Source organism: Micrasema longulum, unplaced genomic scaffold (genome assembly GCF_059751315.1).
Source record: "Micrasema longulum isolate JH-2025_06_02 unplaced genomic scaffold, ASM5975131v1 h1tg001763l, whole genome shotgun sequence".
In the NCBI taxonomy this organism is placed as follows: Eukaryota; Metazoa; Arthropoda; class Insecta; order Trichoptera; family Brachycentridae; genus Micrasema; species Micrasema longulum.
In genome coordinates, this window is record NW_028278938.1 from 76,407 (window position 1) to 98,563 (window position 22,157).

Here is a 22,157-nt window from a genome sequence, read left to right on the forward strand (position 1 = left end):
AATTTCAACATCTCACTATTTCTGTTATCATTATAACCAAGTTTGATTGTACATATTTAATTTCAGATATTTTTTAAAATTCCACACAAGAGTCAGTTACTTTAAAGCTTATATGGTGATCTGGATTCGGTTAGATTAAAAATACATGTTCAATATGAAATACAAGTTTATCTTGTAAAAAAAATACATATAGTTTATTTGACAAAGCGGCATCATCATAAACAATGAGGAAGTTCAGTGTTTTTATGGTTTTGTTATTTTTTGTTACATCGCATTCTCATCGCTATGTTTTTTTTTTAAGTTTTGAAATTAGTCTGCCCGTGATATCAATAGTTCTCGTCGGTGAGTTTTCATGACATTTAAAAGTAGAGCCCCGTAGCTATCAAAACAAACTAAACGTTGAAAAAAATGGCTTTTCAGAAACCGGAAATCTATCACAACACATGCCAACGCTGTAATTGATTGGTTGAACTTGTGATGTCATTCAAAGCAGTTCTTTTTATATTATTTTTTATACATTTTTGAGAAACTTCGCAGTACAATTAAATGCTCAAACTTTTATCGTGTATAAGAAAACATTTTACATTCAATTTTCTGTAGCACTGAAGTTCCTCATTGAATTATTGTATTAGCCTGAATATAACGCGACCTATATATTTTGAGCAGGAATGAAAGGAAAAATTCGTTAATCTTAACCCCGAATATAAGGCAAATGTTTTTTTTAGAAAAATATTTTTTTTTTTTAAATGGGAGTTACTTTATTATTTACCTTGCTTATAATATACAAGGTTTATATTTCAAAAAGTGGATTTTTCTGCAATTAAATATCTTAAAATTTATCTAAACTATTGGGATCAGGAGGGATATATTAATGTAGGCTAATCAGGAACTTCTCAGCATTTGCTCACGTTAGAAACGTGTTAGAAAAATATTTAGAGTAAATAATATTGCGTTGTATTCGGGCTAATACGGTACATTCGGAGGCCATTAAATCATCATTAAATTTGTACTGCTATTAAAAAAATCAAGTACATGGCCTGTGAATGATACCTATATATTTAGGTTTTAATCTACATATTACATGACACAAAATATACAGAATTCACTTAAGCTATGAAAAAAGGATTTGTGATGTACCCAAAAAGCTTTATCTCGAGTTTTGTATCTGCAAAATAAGTGTGCAGAACCCATTTTAATTTACAAAATTATTTTAGTTCTTCACTAATCTTAAAATCTGTAAAGTCTGCATTTTTTTGGAGGAGCAATCCCTTTTCATTAGCTAAGTGCAGCACGGCCAAAAGTGATAATGATACACTAAGTGATTCCTTCATATTAGTGGAAAGTTTCAAGGGTAATTTTTTATAAAAGTTTGTAAAGTTAGTTTCTCTGACACGTTCTACCCCACAGCCGTTGGGGTCATTTTCCTTATCGGGTCCGTCTTCTCGGTAAGTTAACATTCTCCACGAGACTTGCTTCAGTTGTTTCATATCCACCTTCTTAGCTCGCATGGCGTAGGGTATAAATATTTTAGCCACCTGAAAAAATAGAGAATCGGCACTAAAATAATGGTACTCAATATTAAAATAAAATTATACATTTTTACTCTTATACAGCCATGATGTTTTTACCCACCAATTTATATTAGAATAATATTTGCATCCATTTTATAAATTGTGTAATAATTTTCTAACATAATAATAGGGAGTTTAGGGTCACAGCGGGTAATTGAAAAAAATCGTGAGTTAAGCTTCAGTGATGCCATTATCGTATTTTCCGTTTCATAGGATCAAAATCTATATTTGCATTTATCACAAAATCATATTCATGTAGTTACCTCCTTATGATCTTAAACCCCTAAATATGATAATGGCATCACTGAAACTAAGCTTTATAGTTACCCCCTGTGATCCCCCCCCCTAGAATAACTGGCACTATTACATTATGGCACCATTTCCAAATATGTGAGTATATTTTATCAAACCTTAGCGAATTTAGACTTCAATTTTTTGCTAAAGGTGTTAAGTAAATAACAGCATTTATCGATACTATTCCTGGCCTATTACCTTTCGTTCCCATCCTTCCTTTGACCCATCCTTATATCAAGATAGAAGATATTAAAAATTAGAAGATTCGGATTTAGAACAAAAACCTAACAACATTTTTGACTTGACATAAAATCGGATAAGTGGTTGGAATCGTCGCGCGTCGTGGAAAACATTGCCTCATTTTATAGTTCATTTTGTCATCCAGTGCCAGAAATTGAAGAACATTCAGACTATATTAAAGGTAGGTATCCATTCCATATTCCTATCCTTTCTCAAATATTTCCCAATTAACAAAACTGAATGAAATTCGATTTTCATCTACAGTCCGCCTTTTCGTTAACAAAAGGCATAGTCAATTTTTCCTTCGTCTATTACGAGATACCATAAATAAGAGGGACCACAGTAACATATTTTCAGACTATACATTATTCATATTTTTAGTGGGAAAGTAAGTCTTTATCCTATTTTACCTTAGCTGGTGGTTCCACCATATCACCATTATCAGGCTGCTTGTTCTGGTTATGTACATCTCCCGCTACTAACTCCTCATTTCCATCTAGCCATGGCCCTCCTTCATCCTGAATAGAAAAAAAATTAGCACAATTATTCTAAAATTTTAACAATAATATGTATGTTTTTATACATACTAGATTTTACCCGCGGCTTCGCTCACGTGGTATTAGGGAGAAATTGTTTTGATAATTAATTAGTTGTGTCGCTTATCAATAAGAGTTTTTGTTTATCAAAAAGAATTTTTCTGATGGAATGATATATTTTTAGAGGGATTGTAAGTAGCTTGGTCTTCCAACTATATACCTATAAAAAAATATGACTATCCGTTAGTCTATGGTGACGTAGCGTCGTTATTCTGTTCACAAATCCAAAATCCTACTACAAAACTAAAATGAAAAGCAAACCAAACTAACCATAAATAAAGCGAGCAAGTAAATTTTAGAAATTTAAAGAATATATGGCAAAAAAATTGTCATTAAATGTTTATTTTATATTAAAGAAAATTGTACGTAGGTTCGATAATTAATTGTTCAGTAATTCGGTAAAACAGCGATGATCTAATTAAATCACTAAAATAATTATTAACACTGTTTGACATTCGCGGGGTTCACTGGCTGAGAATCACCGGGATTCTGTTTACACTTGACGGATGAGATTTACGACCGTGCGCCGGACTTCGACAAAGGGACAAACATCCGGTGTCAAGATTATGCTCGGGCACTGGCTTCATAGGAATGGTTGATAAAACTACCTAGCAAGTGAAATACGGAAGGGCTCAAATAAGAGCGCACATTCGTATTAATTTCTTAGTGAGTATTATGCAACTCATTACTTGAATTTCCATCGAGAATAATCTTAGGAAGCTGACTAAGTACATGAGCTGTTCCAAAATGCACGAAAGCGGCTGCTTGTAACTTGTACTTGTATCTTGTACCATGACTGTTCCAAAATACATGAAAGCAGTATGATAGCTGAGATAAATAACTCTGCCTTCTATAGCGGGTGCACGAACTTTTATAGGCGAACTTTGGTAACTATTCTGGTGGGGATGATTTCCTTCGGGCCTCCGCGGGGGATGAAACGCGCAGGGGTAGCCGGTCAGCTGCGATGTTAGAAGAGTAACGTTGTGGGGCGGAGATAGTGATACATAGGCAAAAAAAATCGTGGGTACACATTTCGGCCGCATGTTACAAGAATTCATTTCAAATTAATTATTTTAGACATCCCACCTTACAGCCTTCTCATTTTCGAATAACGTTGCTCTATTTTTTTAAATTTGGGATGAAAAAAAAAAGTATTCTATTTTACTTCTTCGGCTATCCCTATGCAAAAAAAATATGTCAATCGGTCACTTCGTTAAGACGTGAAGGATGATATTGACGTATAATATTAAGTATGGATTATGAAAGACCGAGAAAGAAATGGCATGACCATATTCAACAAATAATTAAGGATGGACATGTCAAAAGTCGGAATAATCGGCGTGCGTGAATGAGAAGATGTATGAATGTAGAGGAAGCAAGGTCTGTATGCAATATGTTTTGTATATTATGCGGTGTATTGAATTATTTTATTGGTAAAACATACGGTTTGTACACGATATTAAACTTTGGGTATTTATTTGGCTTTGATGCTTTCATTTAAGATATTGAAAAATGAGATTTTGTAAGGTACATTGTTTTACAAATTAGATACATACATCGTAATAAATTCATTAAAGTAACGGCGGCACTTACATTATCGGGCTGACTATTGGGACAGTAGGAATTGTCATTGTCATTATTATAGTCATAGTCATTAATGTCACTCAACCTGTTGCTGATGTCATTTTCTTTCTTTTGTTCCTCTTCGTAAACCGTTTTAAGAACAACACTCTGTTTGAGGTAGAATTTCCTAAAATGCGTCATATTGAATCCTCGATCGATGGGAGTTTTGAAGTTCTTCTCACTCCAGGCATTGCCCTGCGATAATGTTTTCCTGCCAATCATGATCTTGGCCGGTACTATGGACGAGTACTCGGGACACTCGTTACACTTCCTGTTGAAGTTCATTCCTTCGCCGAGGAAGTCCAACTGTTTCTTTTTGCGTGAAGGGGCCTTCTTCACCATAACATTTGTAATAGTTTGACTTTTCTCAGCCATACGTGAAACTGAAAATGTTTATTGAATAAAATTACACATTTCAGATGACTGGAAAGTGAAATAAATAGTAAATAAAAGCAATGGCATAAATCATCATATTCACAATTTCCTTATTCATTAGTCTAAACGTGCAACACTTCCTTTTGCATTGGGTACACCGATCACAGTTTCGACCGATGTTTTTGTACAAGGCAAGGTGATCAGTCTGACACTTCAGGTGCCAGTCCTAGAGGACTATGATATGAATATTGTAGTGTGAAAACAAAATTATTTACTTCTGTTGACATTATTTTTGAGTTTCCAGTGAGAAGGTCCAGCCCATGATCCAATAACCGCACTGCTGTAGGAGTATTCCAGAAAGGCGTCAGTTTGTGATGATGGTCGCATATCCACCAAGTGTGCAACTACTCTTGTTTTATCTATAAATACAAAAGCTTATAGATTTAAAAATTTCCTTTATAAAATAAATGTGTAAATGTTACGGATTCAGAACCAGTGACTGACTGATACATATATGGATGTAAAAGCCCCATGGGGGTAAATAAATACATTTCTCTTTTTAAAGAAAACAACAGCTATGCAAAATGCTTTATGAACAAAATTTGTACATTCAATATTGAAGCAAGGATATAATATTAACTTGGTTCAACAAACTTTTTAAAAAAAAAGTAGTTTTAATCTTTTTAATGTATTTTAAACTAATCGCTGAGGTTTTATTCACCATAAGGATTTAAGGTAACATACGTTTGCAACTCAAATCCTTTTACAAGAGTTGGGTAAAAAAAAGTTTGAAATAATAAACCTTTCAGTCGATATACAATATGTACAGCATACCATTTCTGATAGCGTGTTTCATTACTCCTATCTCTTCCTCATCGCTTTCCACGCCGTGTACATCATCATCTAAAAAAAATAATTGGATAAATAACAACTGAGGGTGCTAAGACTACAACTCTTCATTGACTGGATAAAAGATGGGAATTCTTTTAAAAACATCAATGCCATCAAATTTTATAATACACAATTTAATTAAGATGCTTTAGATGATTCAAAAGCAATACTCATGTGAAAAATAAAGAAAAGATAAAAATAATATATTTTGGTTCTTTTCTTTGAAAATCAAACAGTGTTTGTCAATGACATATAATTAAATAGACGTGTTGAAAGTAAATCACATTGCAATTTGTGAGTACTTGTCTTCTTTGCCTTTATTCTCTAACAGACTTTCATCAGAATCAGAAGTTACGCCATGCAGAAACATGCCATTGTGTGTGATATTAAAATAATTTAATTACAACTGCAACTGTGAGAAACAAAACAATATCATTTTATTTGTAAGCGCAATCCTATTCATTTTTTTAAAGGAATAACCCGCTAAGCCTCTTCTTTAAAAGGCTTGTGAGCAGGTGGGTAATAGGATATGGAAAGAAGTTATGAAAAATATACTACAACACCCAGAACGTCCAGACCTTGTCTTAATGTCCCTTATGTTTGTTTATTTTATTATTTTTTATTTATTCATTTAAAGACACATTTATTACAAAAAAATAATAGCTCTATGAGGCCAAGAGTCCTGTGTTGAGTTGGGATACAACAAAATAGAAAGTGGAAGCATGCATATTATTAAGGAATACTACAAATAAAAATGCTTCTTTAATTATTTTTTAATGTTTTTAACTGTTCTTATATTGTAATATTTATTCTTATGAATTGTATACATGGACAATGTCCGTAATAAAGTAACAAACAGACCTTGGGTTTCTTGGATTTTTTTCTTGCAACTGGCGGGGATCGAACCCGCGACGCTAGATTCACAGTTAGCTAATATGTATACCTCTTTTTCACATAAATATTTACTTGTGTATCATGATTTGCTATTTTCAAATTGTTCAGGGCAACGCAACATTTGCTAAATATGAGAGGTGGTTAGTAAGGCGATGATAACATGAATATTTTCTATACTTCAGTAGTGTACATGATATAATAAATATTTGATACGAAAATAGGGATTCAAGTGACTGGTTATAAAAATGAGAAAAGTAAGTCAACATAATATGTAATACATTATAACAGCCTCTTATAACTAATCTTAAAATTTAAAGTGTTATTAATGTTAATAATAAGAAACTCACCAAAGTCAAAATGATTGGTCATATCATTAGGTAATGGCTCCACTTCTGCGTTAACGTCAAAGGCCATGGCTTGTTGGGATAAATTTAAGTTATTTTCTACCCACCTATTGGTGTCTGTTCTCCTGAAATATGAAATATTTAATCACAACTGCAATACATATTGATTAAAAAGTGCAATAGATCAAAGGTTACATAAGTACATAACAGCACAAGATATTTAAAACTTTTAGAAAATTACCTCAAATTTAAAATATTTGGTTAAAAACAATATCTTCATTTTTAATTATCATTCCTTTGATTTTACTTGAATGGCCGAAATACGGAAGGAATGGCCACTTACGTCCACACACAAAATGTAAATAAAAAAAAAAACATAATTAATTATTTTACAATACATATATTAAGTATTGCAGAATATCCAAAATATATTTCGTATTTAAAAAATAACCCTGGTGCTACACGAAATTGTAATATTGAAATGTTTTCTTTGACATAAATAACAACAGGTAAGCCAAAACTTCCCTAAATGCACAAAAATAAAAAACAATTTGAACCTGAACACATTTTGAGTACTTTTCTATGTCATCGTCATTTACGAATTATTTGCTAATCATAAACGCCCATAAAACCATAACAGAAAAAATCCACAGATTTCATAACTATGCAGAACGGATGATGTCACAAGTAAAAATGAAAGCATGGTTATATTTTAATTTTTAAATTGAGATAATTCGCCACCTGTACTTACATATTAGCTTCTTCATCATCAGGATCCCAGTTGGTAAGTGAAAATCCATGGAAAGGAGCACAAATCTGATCATTTTCTTTGATAACCGGAAAACTATCTTTCTTCATCTCAAAAAGTTCCAACTGCTTCAGATCCAACGGCTTTGTTGACAGATTTTTTACATCCAAAAATAGCAAATCAGACCTAAACCATTTGAATAAACATATTAATAAGACGAAAACTAATAATTTTATAGTATGTACAGCATAAGCAAGCAAAAGGGCAGTTTCCTGAAAGATGAACCGATCAAATAAAGGAATTGATGACGTCTTCATTAAAATCAGACCTCAACTTGACTCAGTACCGGGAGGAATGGACACCCAGTGCTTGACATCCTCGGAGTCCATGACTCTCAGCATTGAGCGATACGATGAAGAAAAAGAAGCATGTGCGGAAAATGGCACAAAATATAATTATACCTCAGTACTAGTCCGAGAGTTTTATCATCAATCGGTAATGTCGCATTAAAGGCTCTGTTGGAAGATGTCATGTCTCCGGTAGTTGCAGCTAATTGGGCGAAAAATGGATCAATGCATTCATTTATTTCCACCTGAAACATTTAAAAATAAATATATAATCAGGATTATTTTACTGTAAAAGCTTTTAAAACTTATTGTTAGATTTTGTAGACTAACAACAAACTAGAAAAAAAAAACAGTTTTTTAAGCTGTTTCCTGGGAAGAAAATATTTTTGATGTTTCCAATATTTTGAGGGATATTTTGATATTTATCAAGTTTCTCTTGTATCTTTTTAAAGTTCTGGTAGAAGGTTATTGAAATATTTTACTCCTTTTGAAACAAAGTTACTTTGTAATAATTTGGTCTTACATTTGAGTGCTTTTAAATATTTAGGATATATTGAATAACATGATGCTTTATAAGGTTTTACCTCCCCATTAAGTTGGTGCTCTACATTAGTAGATAATGACCCTTTAGAGGCCTTCTTTTTTTTAGCTTTAGTCTGAGTATTTACTTCTCCATCTTGATCTTGCGCATTCTCATCACCCTCCTCCCCATCAGGTTTCTTACCTCTCCGACCCTGCACGGAAAATAAAATCAAATAGGTTTGTAAAGAGAAGAATAATCAGCGTGCGCACATGAAAATACGTAATTGTGAATTTTTCAACACTTTGTCAAATCGTGATTCTTTGTCAAATCAATGAGGCGAATAGTACTAATCACATCAAACCAGCCAATGACAGGTCATAAGCCCTGTAAATGCCTAGACTTCTATATTCTGTTCGATAAAATGTTCTTCACCTCTGTTGTAATATGTTAATAATAAAATAAAAAAGAAAATTGAATATGTCGTAAAAATCGCTGACATATGAGTAGCACAATAAAATTAAGGCCTCGAGGAGTCGCGTATTTAAAATGTTTGAAAAACACCGATGTAGAGGAAATTAAGTCTGTATACAATAATCCAGTAAAGTGACAGTCTATCGTTTTTGCCTACCCTTACGGAGACCTCGAGCATGGTAAATGAACGTGCCAACCACTACGCTATTGACATGACTCAGTCTATGTTTAAACATACATATTTCTTAAATTTTTCCACTGTTGATTTTTGCAAAGTAAAAGAGCTGAAACATTTATTGATGTGGGTGTGACTCATCTAAATGAATTATTTCACACACAAGACCTAAAAATATTATTATAATTGGATACCTGAGCAGCTTTGGAGAGTCCACCGGCCATCTTCAGAACGTCATGATGAACCGCGTCCACCCTGAAGGAGTATATTCTGGTGGAAGCATCTAATGTCGTGGATGCCATTTGAAGATTCTCCATCCGAGAGTCATGCTTCCGCAACATAGCCGTCATGAAGTCAATAAGTTGTAAGTTCCACGCATTTTCTTTATTGATTTTCTGTCAAATAATATTAGAGATTGGACTTAGTATTTTTTCATTAACATGTATATTTTTAGTGTACTAAAAACAAACTTATGTCATCATCATCATTATCCCCCTATCTGCACACAGTGGTGAATAGGGTACTGCATTGGTAAACCAAATATAGTAGGATCATCTGTTACATGAAACTAAGGTGATTATTCCTACGCTTCAGATGCCAGTCCAGGAACAATGAAATATTGGAGTTTCAACAACTTTTAAAATCAATATTTTACGTCAACCCTGCAAGAAATGGAACCCAGGACCTCAAGAATGGTATGTGAATGCGGCAAATACTATACAGCGAGATGGACTTATCTCCACTCGATTTTCTTATTCAGGACTTTTACCTAAGCAGCCTTCGAGTCGAAAACACACGTCACACGTTCTATTTCACACGCAGAACTGTATTCTTCATCCGCCTGGACACGAAAAATATGTATAGAAAAATCTGAGAAAACCCAACACAAACGGTATCACCCAAAAAAGAAACATATTGAAAACAGTGACCGAGTAAACCTTCGCACACATTTATAAAAATTGATTTGTTTTATTTTTATATAATTTCATTGTTATCTATTCATCCCAACTCAATACAGAACTTTCGTCCTATGGTCTTTGTAAATAAATAATTAGTAAAACAAGATGCCAAACTAATTTATAGTTTGTCGTTCGATGGTTTCAATTATTCAAGATTCAGAAGGTTAAAATATATTACTCATTTTGCAAGAACATTTGTATTTATCAAACGATATTAAAATATCTCTACTACAAATTTTAAACAGATTAATTAAAGAACAAAGCTTACATTTTCTGCATAAAGTTTCAAACAACCTTGGAAGTGCTCTTTCTGTGGTGAGTTAATGGAACTTGAAGTAGATACCACACCGCGAGGAGTTGATGAAGTCTGCGGCGTACTAAACTGCGATGTTGCTCTTGATCTATCTTCAGCGAGTAAAGCCGCTCTTTCGGCTTCATCATCATTTTCATCCTAAGGCGCATATTTTACACACTTTATCAATTGCTACTCCATCTTACCGGTATATTTAAACATAAAATATCAAACACTTTGAATATTATGTATCATACAACAACATTTCAAACAATACCTCATTTTTCCTGGCTATTAGTGATACTCTGTTGACAAGACTCCTTCTCCGCGGGCTACCTTCGTTAGTTTTCATAATTGATGTCAACTACTGGCATAAGAATCACGATAAAAATGTGTAAATGATTTGATTTTTTGCGTTTTACAAATATTGAATAACGAGAACTAATTTAATGAACCCAAATAATGTTTCTAAGTTGTTAACAACAAACTAACCACAACGGAAAACTAGAAATTAAACAAATGAAGCTTTATCCCAGGCTGTCAATTTGAATTTCATTTTTAATTTTCTGCTTGGCTGTTGAACATTTTTTTAACTATCCGTTAAATAGAATACAGTACAACAAACCCCATTATTATCAGCATGTTAGTTAGAAAAACATGAAATTACACAAAGAAAAGAAAGAGAAGGATATAGAGTTTATATCCATATGTTGGCTAATAGTAAATAATATCGAAATGCGCAGTGTTTGATGCGCAGAAAAAAAAAACAGACAGCAGGAATTCAAAATACATATTATCTGCGCGACTAGTTTTTATTATTTTGGTCGATTTTAAAAATATTATATTGCCATTTTCGAGAAAATCTCTTTGAGGGAGCTAAACAAAAACATTAAACATCCCAGCGGCAGCTACATAGCGCATGGGCGGTTGTGATTGCAATCCCTGGAGTCAAAAATATTTTGAAAACTAGGTAGGTAAAATAATGATTATTGTTCATCGTTTTTTCAGTAATCACTACTAACTATTTGGTCTACTTTACATGGTTTACAGTTCGCATTCACCAAAAACCAAAACAAAAATTTTATCTAAAGAGCTTCTCTAATTAATTATTACTCCGAGGAGTCTGAGGTGATAAATAACCATGATAGTAAAATGGGAATAAAATTTTGGTAGAGCAGGGTGAGGTTCGAACCCCAGAACCGAATGCAACGTATCTCGATCATGAAGGTAAAGTGATCAGTCTTGCGCTTCAAGTGCCGGTCTAGGAGCAATGAAATACTGCATTGTAAAACCACCTTTCAAACCAATATTTTATGTCAACCTTGCAAAGGTGAGAGAACATTTGTTTCAATGCTGTGCCCTATGCACTGTTAAATGTTACAACAAACGTAAGGTAAAGGTTTGTTTTTTGTAACTCTTAATATATTTTTTTAGATGGTATGTTTACATTTTAATCCTAATTTGAAACTAGGATTTTAAAAAGAAAATATACTTAAATAACTTTTTTCACTTTTAATTGTAAAGTCCTGATAACGATGTATGTAGTAATATCGAAATTAGCAGGTTACATGCTATTTAAAAAATATATATTAATTAAAACTTTTATTTGAATTTGGCTGGTTACTTAGAACTGTATTTTATATCCGCTCGGTCACTGACGAATCACAATGATCATCATTATTCCATTTCTGCACCTAATAGTGTATAGGGCACTGCATTGGTACACCAATCGGAGCGCATATCGATCATTTTTATTGCATGAAGGGAAGATGGTCAGTCTCCCGCTTCATGTGCCAGTCCAGGGCCTTTGAAATATTGTAGTGTAAGAACATATTTCAAATAAATGTTTCATGTCAACCATGTCGGGAATCGAACCCGAGACGCTGATTACTACACCACGAAGCTGACATCACAATAATATCACTTCACTATCAACTAAAATCATTAACTTCGTAATCCGAAATAATGTACATAAGGACCCCATAAGGATTTATTAAATATCTGTTTTGGTCTGGTATATTAAATTGTCTATTACGCATTTTTCGTGTACCTACTAACTTATTGGAAAACATTAAATACAAAGGTTTTTTAAAAGGGAGAGCAAGAGATATTAATAATTGGGATTAAAAAACTGGCCCCTATTCGATCACGTGAATGTCACGCATTTTGTTTGTTTATTTGGAGGATCTAGTAAAAATGTATTCAACAAAAAATTTAATCAATATTTAAGTGTCAACTTGTTATTCATTAAAAAATATATTTTATACAAAATTTAATCAATATTTCGTGGCTTCGGTTTGTTGGTCCCTAAGTAGAACTGTCAGGACACCGCTTTTAGGTACTGTGTAATATTTTATATCCTTTTCAATTTGTCTTCCTATTCCAGGTTTGGAGACAGACGCCCTCAAACACCTAAACTATAGAATTATTAATCTGAGCCATGTCTAATCCCACTAATGATTGGACCCCCATGAAATTGACACCTGAATGCTTTGAAGGTAAATTTATTTATTTTTATTTTATTCATTTATTTATTTCAAATGAACAAATCACAACAGGGATGGAGAATACCTTAAATAAGGGAATATGGGAGTCTAGGCACTTACAGGGCTTATGACCTGTCATTGGCTGGTTTAAGTGACCACTTTACACACTGTGTAACATTCACCATTTTGCCTATGTTTGAACATCTATATTTCTTAAATTCTTCCATTTGTTGATTTTAGTGAAGTTAAAGAGCTGAAACCTTTATTGTTGCGAAGAGATTCATCTGACTGAATTATTTCACATACTAGGCAACGCAACGGCATTTCAAATTACATTTGTGTACATATTGTGACTGTGTTAAGCCATAATAATTAACAACAACAAAATACGAAGTAAATTAAAATAATCAGTAATTTCATATGATACAATATAAAATAAAAAATAAAAAACAATCCAAATGCAAGAAATAACATTAATATTAGTCTGTCAATAAAGAGAAGAAAACAAGGGAGGGAGCCACTGGAAATGTAAAGCTGTGTACCCTACAATTTTATAAAATATTAATTACACAAAAATATTTTTTCATTGCAATATAAATAGGTACCCACTGATCTCAAAATTAAATAAAATACAATAAATAACATACAAACATAACTTAATAGTAAAATATTTTTATTATCGAAACATACAGTAAAGATAGAATTGTTAATGTTTTTTAACACAAGTTGGTAGAAAAAAAATAATAACATGTAACTATAAATATAATATAAGGTGGTTTCATGTAGACGGTGACATTCCTCGTGTTTTAAAGATTTGTATAGAATACAAACGGACAGACCGACGGACACTCTTCTTTATAATATATATATATAGATAAAAAACATATTTATATCTCATTGAGAGTCAGATTCAGAATCTAAAAACTCAACACCCAAAAATGGATCTTCTTCTATAAAACTGAGTTCAGCTTCATCTTCTGTGTCGCAGGTGTCGCTGTCACCGTTATGTACTTGAATTATCAAGTCATCAATATTTCCATACAAGGTGTTTCCATCCTCATAATACTTTTTTTCAATTTTTTCTACATGCTGTCAACAATTTCTCCAGTTTTCGGAGCTTATGTCATGAAATGCATTTTCAGTCAGTTCCTTTATATTGTTTCCATTTCCTGTGTTTCTTTGAGCAACTTTTCGTTTTGCCAAAGCCCATATTAATTCTATGGGATTCAAGTCACAGTGATAAGGTGGAAGCCTTACCACGGTGTGACCATGTTCTCCTAGTAATTCATCTATTTCATATATGGGCTCTGGCTTGTGTTGTCTAACCAATATTAACAATGAAGGTTTCCTTAATGATGGATCAAAGGGGATGTTATTTTCTAACAGCCAATATTTGATATCATTAATTTTTGTTGCCGATGTTGGTGCTTTGTTAACAATTATGGAATGATAAGGTGCGTTATCCATAACAATAATAGATGGTTCTGATAAATTTGGAATAAGTCTTTCCACCACCCATTTTCTGAAATTATGCCCATTCATTTCAGAGTGATAGTCTTCCTTTGCGTTATTTCCACTGAAAATCAAGAGCGCATCAGGCACGAAACCTTTTTCGCTTCCAGCGTGCACTATAATCCATCTTTTACCTTTTGAAATTTCATTCCGCTCTCCACTCACATTCACCGATTGCCAACATTTTTTCAGTTTATATGAAGAATGTATATAACTTTCATCTAAATAAACAATATCTTTTCTCAGCTCTTCCGGCAACATTCTATTATCCATAATAACTTTTAAATACGCTTCTCTCTTCGCTGCAACATTTGTTTTTTCTATAAGAATTTCACGGTTTGTCTTGCATTTTTTATACTCAAAACCAATCGACATTAAGGTTTTTCTTAAATATTCGTGACTACCATCAGTTTCCATGTCTTCTTTTAATACAGCTAACAAATTTCTCAACGTGGGAACTTCCTTTCGAACTGTATAAAAAAAATGTACCTTCTGACGAATAGCACTGATATCAAAATTATCTAAAGCTTTCGGAGGGCGACCCTTTCTTATTTTGCCTGGAGTTTGGAATTCACCCCCATTTGTTTCACTCTCCTTGACAATTCGCCTGATGGTACTTTCTGATTTACCTGCAAAAAGATTTATAAAAAGAATATAATTATGAGAGCCAACAATATTGTATATATATATATATGTAAATAAAATAAAACAATAAAACATGTTTGAAAAATTGAAATAAAATGCATTCAAATTGTTATTATTCAAATAAAACTGAAAATATTTTTACTAAAAATATTTTTTGTTATATATTGTTTACAGTATTCTGCATTTACAGTGTCATTATGCTCAAAGAGAACTGTCACAACAGCAAGTAAACATAATCTCAAATAAAAAGTAATTTTCAAGTGTTTTCAAGCAACAGTGCTCAATATATCATTTCAAACTGTTACAGAATAAAAAATAAATAGCAAAACCTTTAATACATACCAGTCATCTTGGAAGTTCGCCCATAAACGTCGTTATATCCATTGAGATTTTTTCGGCTTTACATTCTTCTAAACAATGTTGAAAAACGTTAAAAATTACCTCCCTAGTGCCACTTTTTATTGTTTTATTCATGTTGATAATAGTTTTTATAATTAGTGAAATTTTAAAAATACATAAAGCCAATTTAAATATCAATATCACATGAAAACTCGTACGCCGACGCTAAACAAAATGTGTTTGATACTTTGGACAATTAAATATTGGTGTTGCCAGTCTACAAATTTCGTAGTTCCACTTTTAATATTTTCAACTCTAAATTGACAAGCTGTACTTTGATAATAATAATTTAATATGCTACAATATGAAAAATAACAATTGAATTTAAGAAATAACATTTAAAGCTTATAAAAGTAATAGAAAATAAATCATACCTATAAAGAAACAAACATAAACCAGTATTTTAATAATAAAAATACGTATGTAGTTTTATTTATTTATTCATTCAAAATTACAAAATTAAATATTTATGAACTTATTAAGGCTTTTTAGGCTATGCCCGTGTCAAGCCACAATAAATAACAATAAAAATACATAGTAAAATAAAATAGATCAAATTATTATGACATAGAATAACAATCTAGAAAAATAGTTTTATTCCACTTTTATTTATAAATCGATCAGTCACGACAAAACCCGTCACTGATAAAAATTTATAAATGAAAGTGGAATAAAACGGTATATGTATTATGATTAAAATGTAGTTCCACCAAGAAATGTCAGTAGAAAAATTCAATCTATAAACCAGTATACAAAGTATTAATATCATTAAAATCAATAGAACATATAGTACAAAAATATAATTGTTTTAATAATTTACACATTGCATATAAAGTATAAATGAAAGTAATCAACAAAGCAATATAAAATCAATAGAACATATAGTACAAAAATATAATTGTTTTAACACATTGTCGTCGGGACACGGCATTTGCCGTTTTTCGCGGACTGTCGGTCAACCGCGGGACACGGCAAATGCCGTTTTTGTCGACTGTCGGTTGTTGGCGGGAAACGGCATTAAACGGGTTTGTTATCAGCGTGAAATAAAACGCCTTGAAGGGTGATTTGCTACCTGGGGTGCTAGGCGACAGTCTGTCAACGTTATTTGAGATGCCTTGTCCGGATTGGCTAGTGTGCCACTTGTAAAGGCGTCGCCAGAAATCTAGAGTTTTATGCGATCTCAATCTCCAGTTTAGTTTGAGTCATTTCACGTATTGGACTATTTTTCATACCGCTCGCACTGTTTTGTTTACTGTTTGGTATTTTCTTATTTGAATATATTAGCATTGTATAGGACGTTACCCCTACAAAAATGTCTTTACAAGCCAATGATAGTGACGATGAAGTGTATGCCGACAATTTATCTAATTGTTCATGGAATGATGACATTGAAGAGTTGTCAGACAAAGAACCGAGTGATGATGAACAAATACCAAGACCTAGAACGTTTCACCGTCGCACTATTGAAAGTGATTCTGATTCGAAGACGAGCTCAGATGAGGATGTGGACGAGTGGTCATCGTTTGATAATCCTCCAGTTCTGGAATCGTTTTTAGGCCGCCGCGGTTTGAATTCAAATGTCCATTGTCCTCAAACTGTAAGTGATGCGATAGAGTTATTTATCGGTGATGATTTGTTTGAATATTTTATAAACGAATCAAATAGATATTACCACCAAAACTCACATAATTACAAATTATATAAAAAATCGGGAAAGTGGAAAAATATTACTTTGAAAGAAATGAAAAAGTTTTTGGGGCTGATTATTTTGATGGGACAAGTTCGAAAGGATATAAGGGACGAGTACTGGTCTACTGAACCAACAACCGAAACTCCTTATTTTGCTAAAACGATGTCCAGAGACCGGTTTCGGCAGATATGGAAAGCGTGGCATTTTTCTAACAATGAAGAAATCATAGATAGTTCCGACCGATTATGCAAAGTAAAACCAATTATTGACCACTTTTTACCTAAATTTATTTATTTTTGATGATCAAATGTCAAATATGATTTCTTTGAAAATTTCGATCAAAAATATTATTTGGTTTAGAAATTGTGTCAATTTTAAGAAAGCGATATATTTTTGCGCTAATCGCGAAAAACACCCGCTATAGGCTAGAGTCTATTGTTCGAAGCGCCCGACTACAATGTGTTAATAATTTACACATTGCATATAAAGTATAAATGAAAGTAATCAACAAAGCAATATAAAAAGTAGAACGAGTCATCAAAAAATGTAAAGTGGAAATAAGGATAAGTGTAAGGAAGGAAGGAAAGCAAAAAGGGATACAAATCAGTAATTGTTTTTGTGCTATGTTCTTGGTAAATTTTATTATAAATATTTAAAAGTTTTAGTATTCAAATGATCAAACACATTATTTATTTTTTAGTTATTTACTTTATGAAAACCCTTTTCTTTTATTTTCTAATTTTGAAAATGGTTTAGACAATCTGGAACTGGTTTATATATATTAATAATAATAATGAACATTAACATATTGCAACAGAGATGGGGAACATTTTTGAGAAGGTAATAGGGAAGTTTAGGCATTAACAGGGCTTATGATTTGTCTCAGTTAACATTAAGATGTTTATTGTTTTTTATTCCAGATAATGATGACTCCTTTGAAAAGATTAAAAGAAGTCGACGCTGCACTCAAATTTTGAACACTCGCCGTCGGTTAAAACAAGCCCAACAAAAGGGCTGTTCTCTGAAAGATCGTATAATCGCAGCTAAAAAATATAAAAATGAGAAAGGATTAAAACAATATCTCTCCACTTTAAATACAGTCTCCTCTCGATTCATAAAAGCGCAAACAAAACAAACACCTAAGAACATGAAATGTAATCGTGAAGACTTAACCTCAGCAATAGCATTATATATTGAAAGTCCAAAGTGCTACAGGTTCTTAGCCCCTTTGTTTTTGCTACCTTCTCCACTTAAGTTAAAAAAAGAATTAAACTTCATCGACCTCCGACCCGGGATAAATTATGAATTTTTTAAGAATCTCGAGGCTGAAACACAATTATTTTCTGAGCAAGACAGGTATGTTTTTGTTTTGTTTGATGATATGCCTTTATCTCCACACCTGAATTTCAATTTAAAAGCCGGATTCATTGAAGGATTTGAAGATTTTGGCTGTTCAAGGAGAAAAAATTTTTCTGACCGAGCTCTAGTTTTTATGGTACATGGTATTTTTTCTCCGTTCCAACGACCAATTTTTTATTCTCTTTTTGAAAAAGAAGTTAGCGATTCAGACTTAAGAGAAACGGTGTTAATAGTTTTAAGAAAAGTTGCAGATTGCGGTCTGAAACCTGTTGCAACTGTTTGCGATGATAGAATCAGTAACCGTAGACTTGTCCAAGGATTGTTAAGTGGAATTCAACCGAATCGTGGGAAAGGATACTTTCTGATAAATGATAATAAAGTATTCCCTTTATTTGATCCCGCTAGCCTTATGAAAGGTTTAAGAAATAATTTCTCCAATAAAGACTTGATTTATTTTGAGAATGGAGTTAAGCATTTAGCATCCTGGGAAGATCTAATGGTACTTTACAACTTCAGTGGTAATAACTTTGAACAAATGTTTAAAGTTGCCGATATTGATATAGTAGCAGATAAAATTAATAAAGAGAATATTGAATCTGTGCCTCTAATATTTAGCGATAAAATATCAGCCATGCTTGAAATGTTTTATGAGCATAAACCGGATCTGTTTAAAAATAATCCCTTACATACAGGCCATATTCTTACTTTTTTTGAAACCCTTTTTAAAACCGTTTATGCTTCAGAAAAATTTCCTAAAGACAAAAAAAAATATCACGTTATTACTGCAAATAGTCCACATTTAGGAATTTGGAATGAATCTTCTAAAATTCTATCTACCATGAGTTTTGTGAATAAGTCAAATAATGAATTAATCAATATTCCTCTAATTGATAATTGGCTTTTGACTTTAGATGGAATTGCAGGGATATACGTAGAAAATAAATTTCTGTCTAATTTTGTATGCAGTAAATTAAGTCAGAAATGTATTAAACTGTTGTTTGAATCAATCAGAAGTTGCGAGGTTCCTAAACCTTCACCAAAATTATTTTCCATTGCATATAAATCATCGTTGATATGCAATCTGGTGTCAGCCCATTCGCTTAAATATTATTGTGATCGATCAGTCAATTCTACGTTACCATTAAATTATGAAGGTGAATCAGCACATTCCATTAGTAATTTGCAAAACTTTACCGGCAAGCAAGGCACTGTTCTGGTAAAAACAATCCCAAACATAGATCAAGTATTCCTTAGTTTAAAAACTGCTGTAATTAACGTTAAAGGTGCTTCCGGATTTACATTTAAGAAAATTTTCAAGATAATTAGAAATTGTCACGATTGCAAAATTTGTTGTGTACTCTATCCACACAAATCTACTTTAAGTACACAACATGAATATAAATTTAAAGTAAATCGACCATCATATAATTTTATTTTTAGTATTGCAAATATTCAGCATATAACAAAATACTTATTGAAGGAAGTGTGTGAAAATTCATTATTATTTGAAATAATCAAAGCTACCGTTTTCAATTATGTAAATTTCAATTGGATGCATTGTAGTAAACATAAAGATTTATTAACAACTTGTATCGTAAAATATACAGTGACTTTTATAATAAACAAATGGTGTAAAAATATAAACAATATTTTAAAAGGTCGAAACAAAAAACCATTCAACATTCGAGATTCAATAAAAGCTCTCACAAAAATGGCATTTAATCAATCAAGTTTAAAAAAAAAAAAGGTTCCATATTAAGTAAATATATTTAACACTACATCCACCATATCATTTGTTAGTTTTTGAAACGTTTTTGAAACATATAAATAAATAAATATTTTACTAGACGTATGTGAGTACAAATTTATATTTTATGTTTATTTTGTGTTATTTAGCAAACTCAACCAAGTAGCTTCGAAACGCATTACCGTATTCCTTCTATGCGCCTTGAACATAGACCCCGTCTATAGTTCTGTTGACGATATGTAAATGGAGTTCGATTTAAGAAAACATTTATGTCTAAATAAATACATTTTGAAATTTTAATGTTTTGTTTTTCATCCGATGATGCCAACATACAGAAAAATATCCATACTTTTATACTAATATTATAAGTGCGAAATTGAGTTTGTCTGTGTATTTTTCACGTCACAACGGAGTGACGAATCAATGCTATTTTTTGCATGGACATAGCTGGAGAGTTGAGAAGTGTCATAGGCTACTTTTCACCCTGAGAAAAAATATCACTACCCTAAGAAAATTCATATAGGAAAAATGAATTATTTCACGTCGCAATGGAGCGACCGATTAAAGTGATTTTTGCATAGGGATGGCCGTAAATTTGACAAGTATTGTAGGGTAATTTGTATCCGGAAAAAATCTCACTCCTTTGGGAAAATTCTTAGTGAAAAAATTAATTAATATTAAAATAGAATAACTATGCTACGTTGTCATAGAGTATATTTTGTAGAGCTATAGTTGGACAACCTGTAATCGATGCAGGCTATTTTTTATCCTGAATGCATTGTTCATTCCACCAGGGAAATTCTTATTGCTAAACAACAAAACAAATTAATTAACTTATTTTTCCCTGATACCGCAAGAGCCATGGGTAAAAGTTTTTTATATCTATTGTATTCTGCCCTTATTTTTAAAATAAACTGTATACCCACACAGGGTATATCTTTGTGAGCATACAGTTTATTTTTTCAAGGTATTTTGTTTTAAGTTTGGTTGTAGTTTCGTGACAATGTCAAGGACTTCGGTGAGAATGGATTAAGAGGTTTGCTCTACACTATTTAACTGTCCTTTTTTTAAAGATTCTTTGCATTATTCCAAATAATGTTTTTGAAAATTTCACCTGAAAATCTAGTGTATTTTCGTCATCATTGCTGAGATTATAATGAGGAAATTGGATACAAACAATGTTTTTTTTTTCTGTGCTCAGTAAAAATTAGAGCATTAAATTATACGCCAAAGGTTCTTGAAAATGTACAAAAAAAAGGTTCTTGAAACGCACTACTTTGAACGACGACACTGGTTCTTATGAACCAACCAATGATATGAGAGCTAGAAGGAACCCGGTTTGCTTGCCATAAACAAACCAATCGAAAGAATTGACAGAGAAGAACCATATGCGGAGTTATTTTAGAAATACAAAACTTAAAAAAATCATATCTCTGATAATACGATATATAAAATTTTTAAAAACATTTTTGGCTCAGTTTAATAGTCTATTAACAAATAATACAAAGATACTGAACTTCAACCTCATTGCATAGTTGTCATTTTCTTTATTTAGGCCTTTGTTGAGTATGGTGCAGGCTATACGTACATGCATAAAATATTCATACATTAAAACCCTTTTTTCCCCGTAAAATAAGCAGGTATTTTCATTATTCACCATAAAATCAACCTTTGTTTGTATTGCGAAAAAACGCGGCGATATTTTAAAATATTTCAATACCAATTAATATAACCTTCCAGTACATTATTTTGTTTTCTATTTTAGGATTTCTCAACAATAATGCATTTTGAAAATAATATCCTTTTAGTTCATGTTAGTCAATTCTGAAAAGAACCTCATTTTAACTACCGCCTTTAAAAATAAATCCATTTAAGCCATATTTACGTGAGCCGTTACTAAGTACTTAAAATAATCGATACCTTCATGCCTTGGGTTCAATGTTCAATACGAATGACCGAGCGGGGAATTACCTAGA

At 32.2% G+C, this 22,157-nt stretch overlaps 2 protein-coding genes and 1 long non-coding RNA gene across 3 annotated transcripts; 1 reads left to right on the top strand and 2 right to left on the bottom strand.

Moving 5' to 3' along the window:
• Window positions 1–233: 233 nt before the first annotated feature.
• barr (non-SMC condensin I complex subunit H) lies at window positions 234–10,910 on the bottom strand. The gene is made up of 12 exons (XM_088237628.1): window positions 10,621–10,910; window positions 10,320–10,502; window positions 9,287–9,487; window positions 8,508–8,657; window positions 8,038–8,168; window positions 7,580–7,762; window positions 6,832–6,953; window positions 5,534–5,602; window positions 4,975–5,118; window positions 4,295–4,707; window positions 2,516–2,623; window positions 234–1,535 (listed from the first exon to the last, which is right to left on the bottom strand). The coding sequence occupies exons 1-12, from the start codon at window positions 10,693–10,695 to the stop codon at window positions 1,206–1,208; spliced, it is 2,109 nt and encodes a 702-aa protein (XP_088093754.1). The 5' UTR covers window positions 10,696–10,910; the 3' UTR covers window positions 234–1,205.
• Window positions 10,911–11,069: 159 nt separating this feature from the next.
• Window positions 11,070–19,203, top strand: LOC148274090 (uncharacterized). Its single transcript, XR_015824381.1, has 3 exons — window positions 11,070–11,313; window positions 12,730–12,841; window positions 17,996–19,203. It is a non-coding gene; the product is annotated as an uncharacterized LOC148274090 (long non-coding RNA).
• LOC148274091 (uncharacterized) lies at window positions 13,791–15,147 on the bottom strand. Its single transcript, XM_088237634.1, has one exon. It carries the CDS (start codon window positions 15,059–15,061, stop codon window positions 13,922–13,924), a length of 1,140 nt encoding a protein of 379 aa, XP_088093760.1. The 5' UTR covers window positions 15,062–15,147; the 3' UTR covers window positions 13,791–13,921.
• Window positions 19,204–22,157: the final 2,954 nt, after the last annotated feature.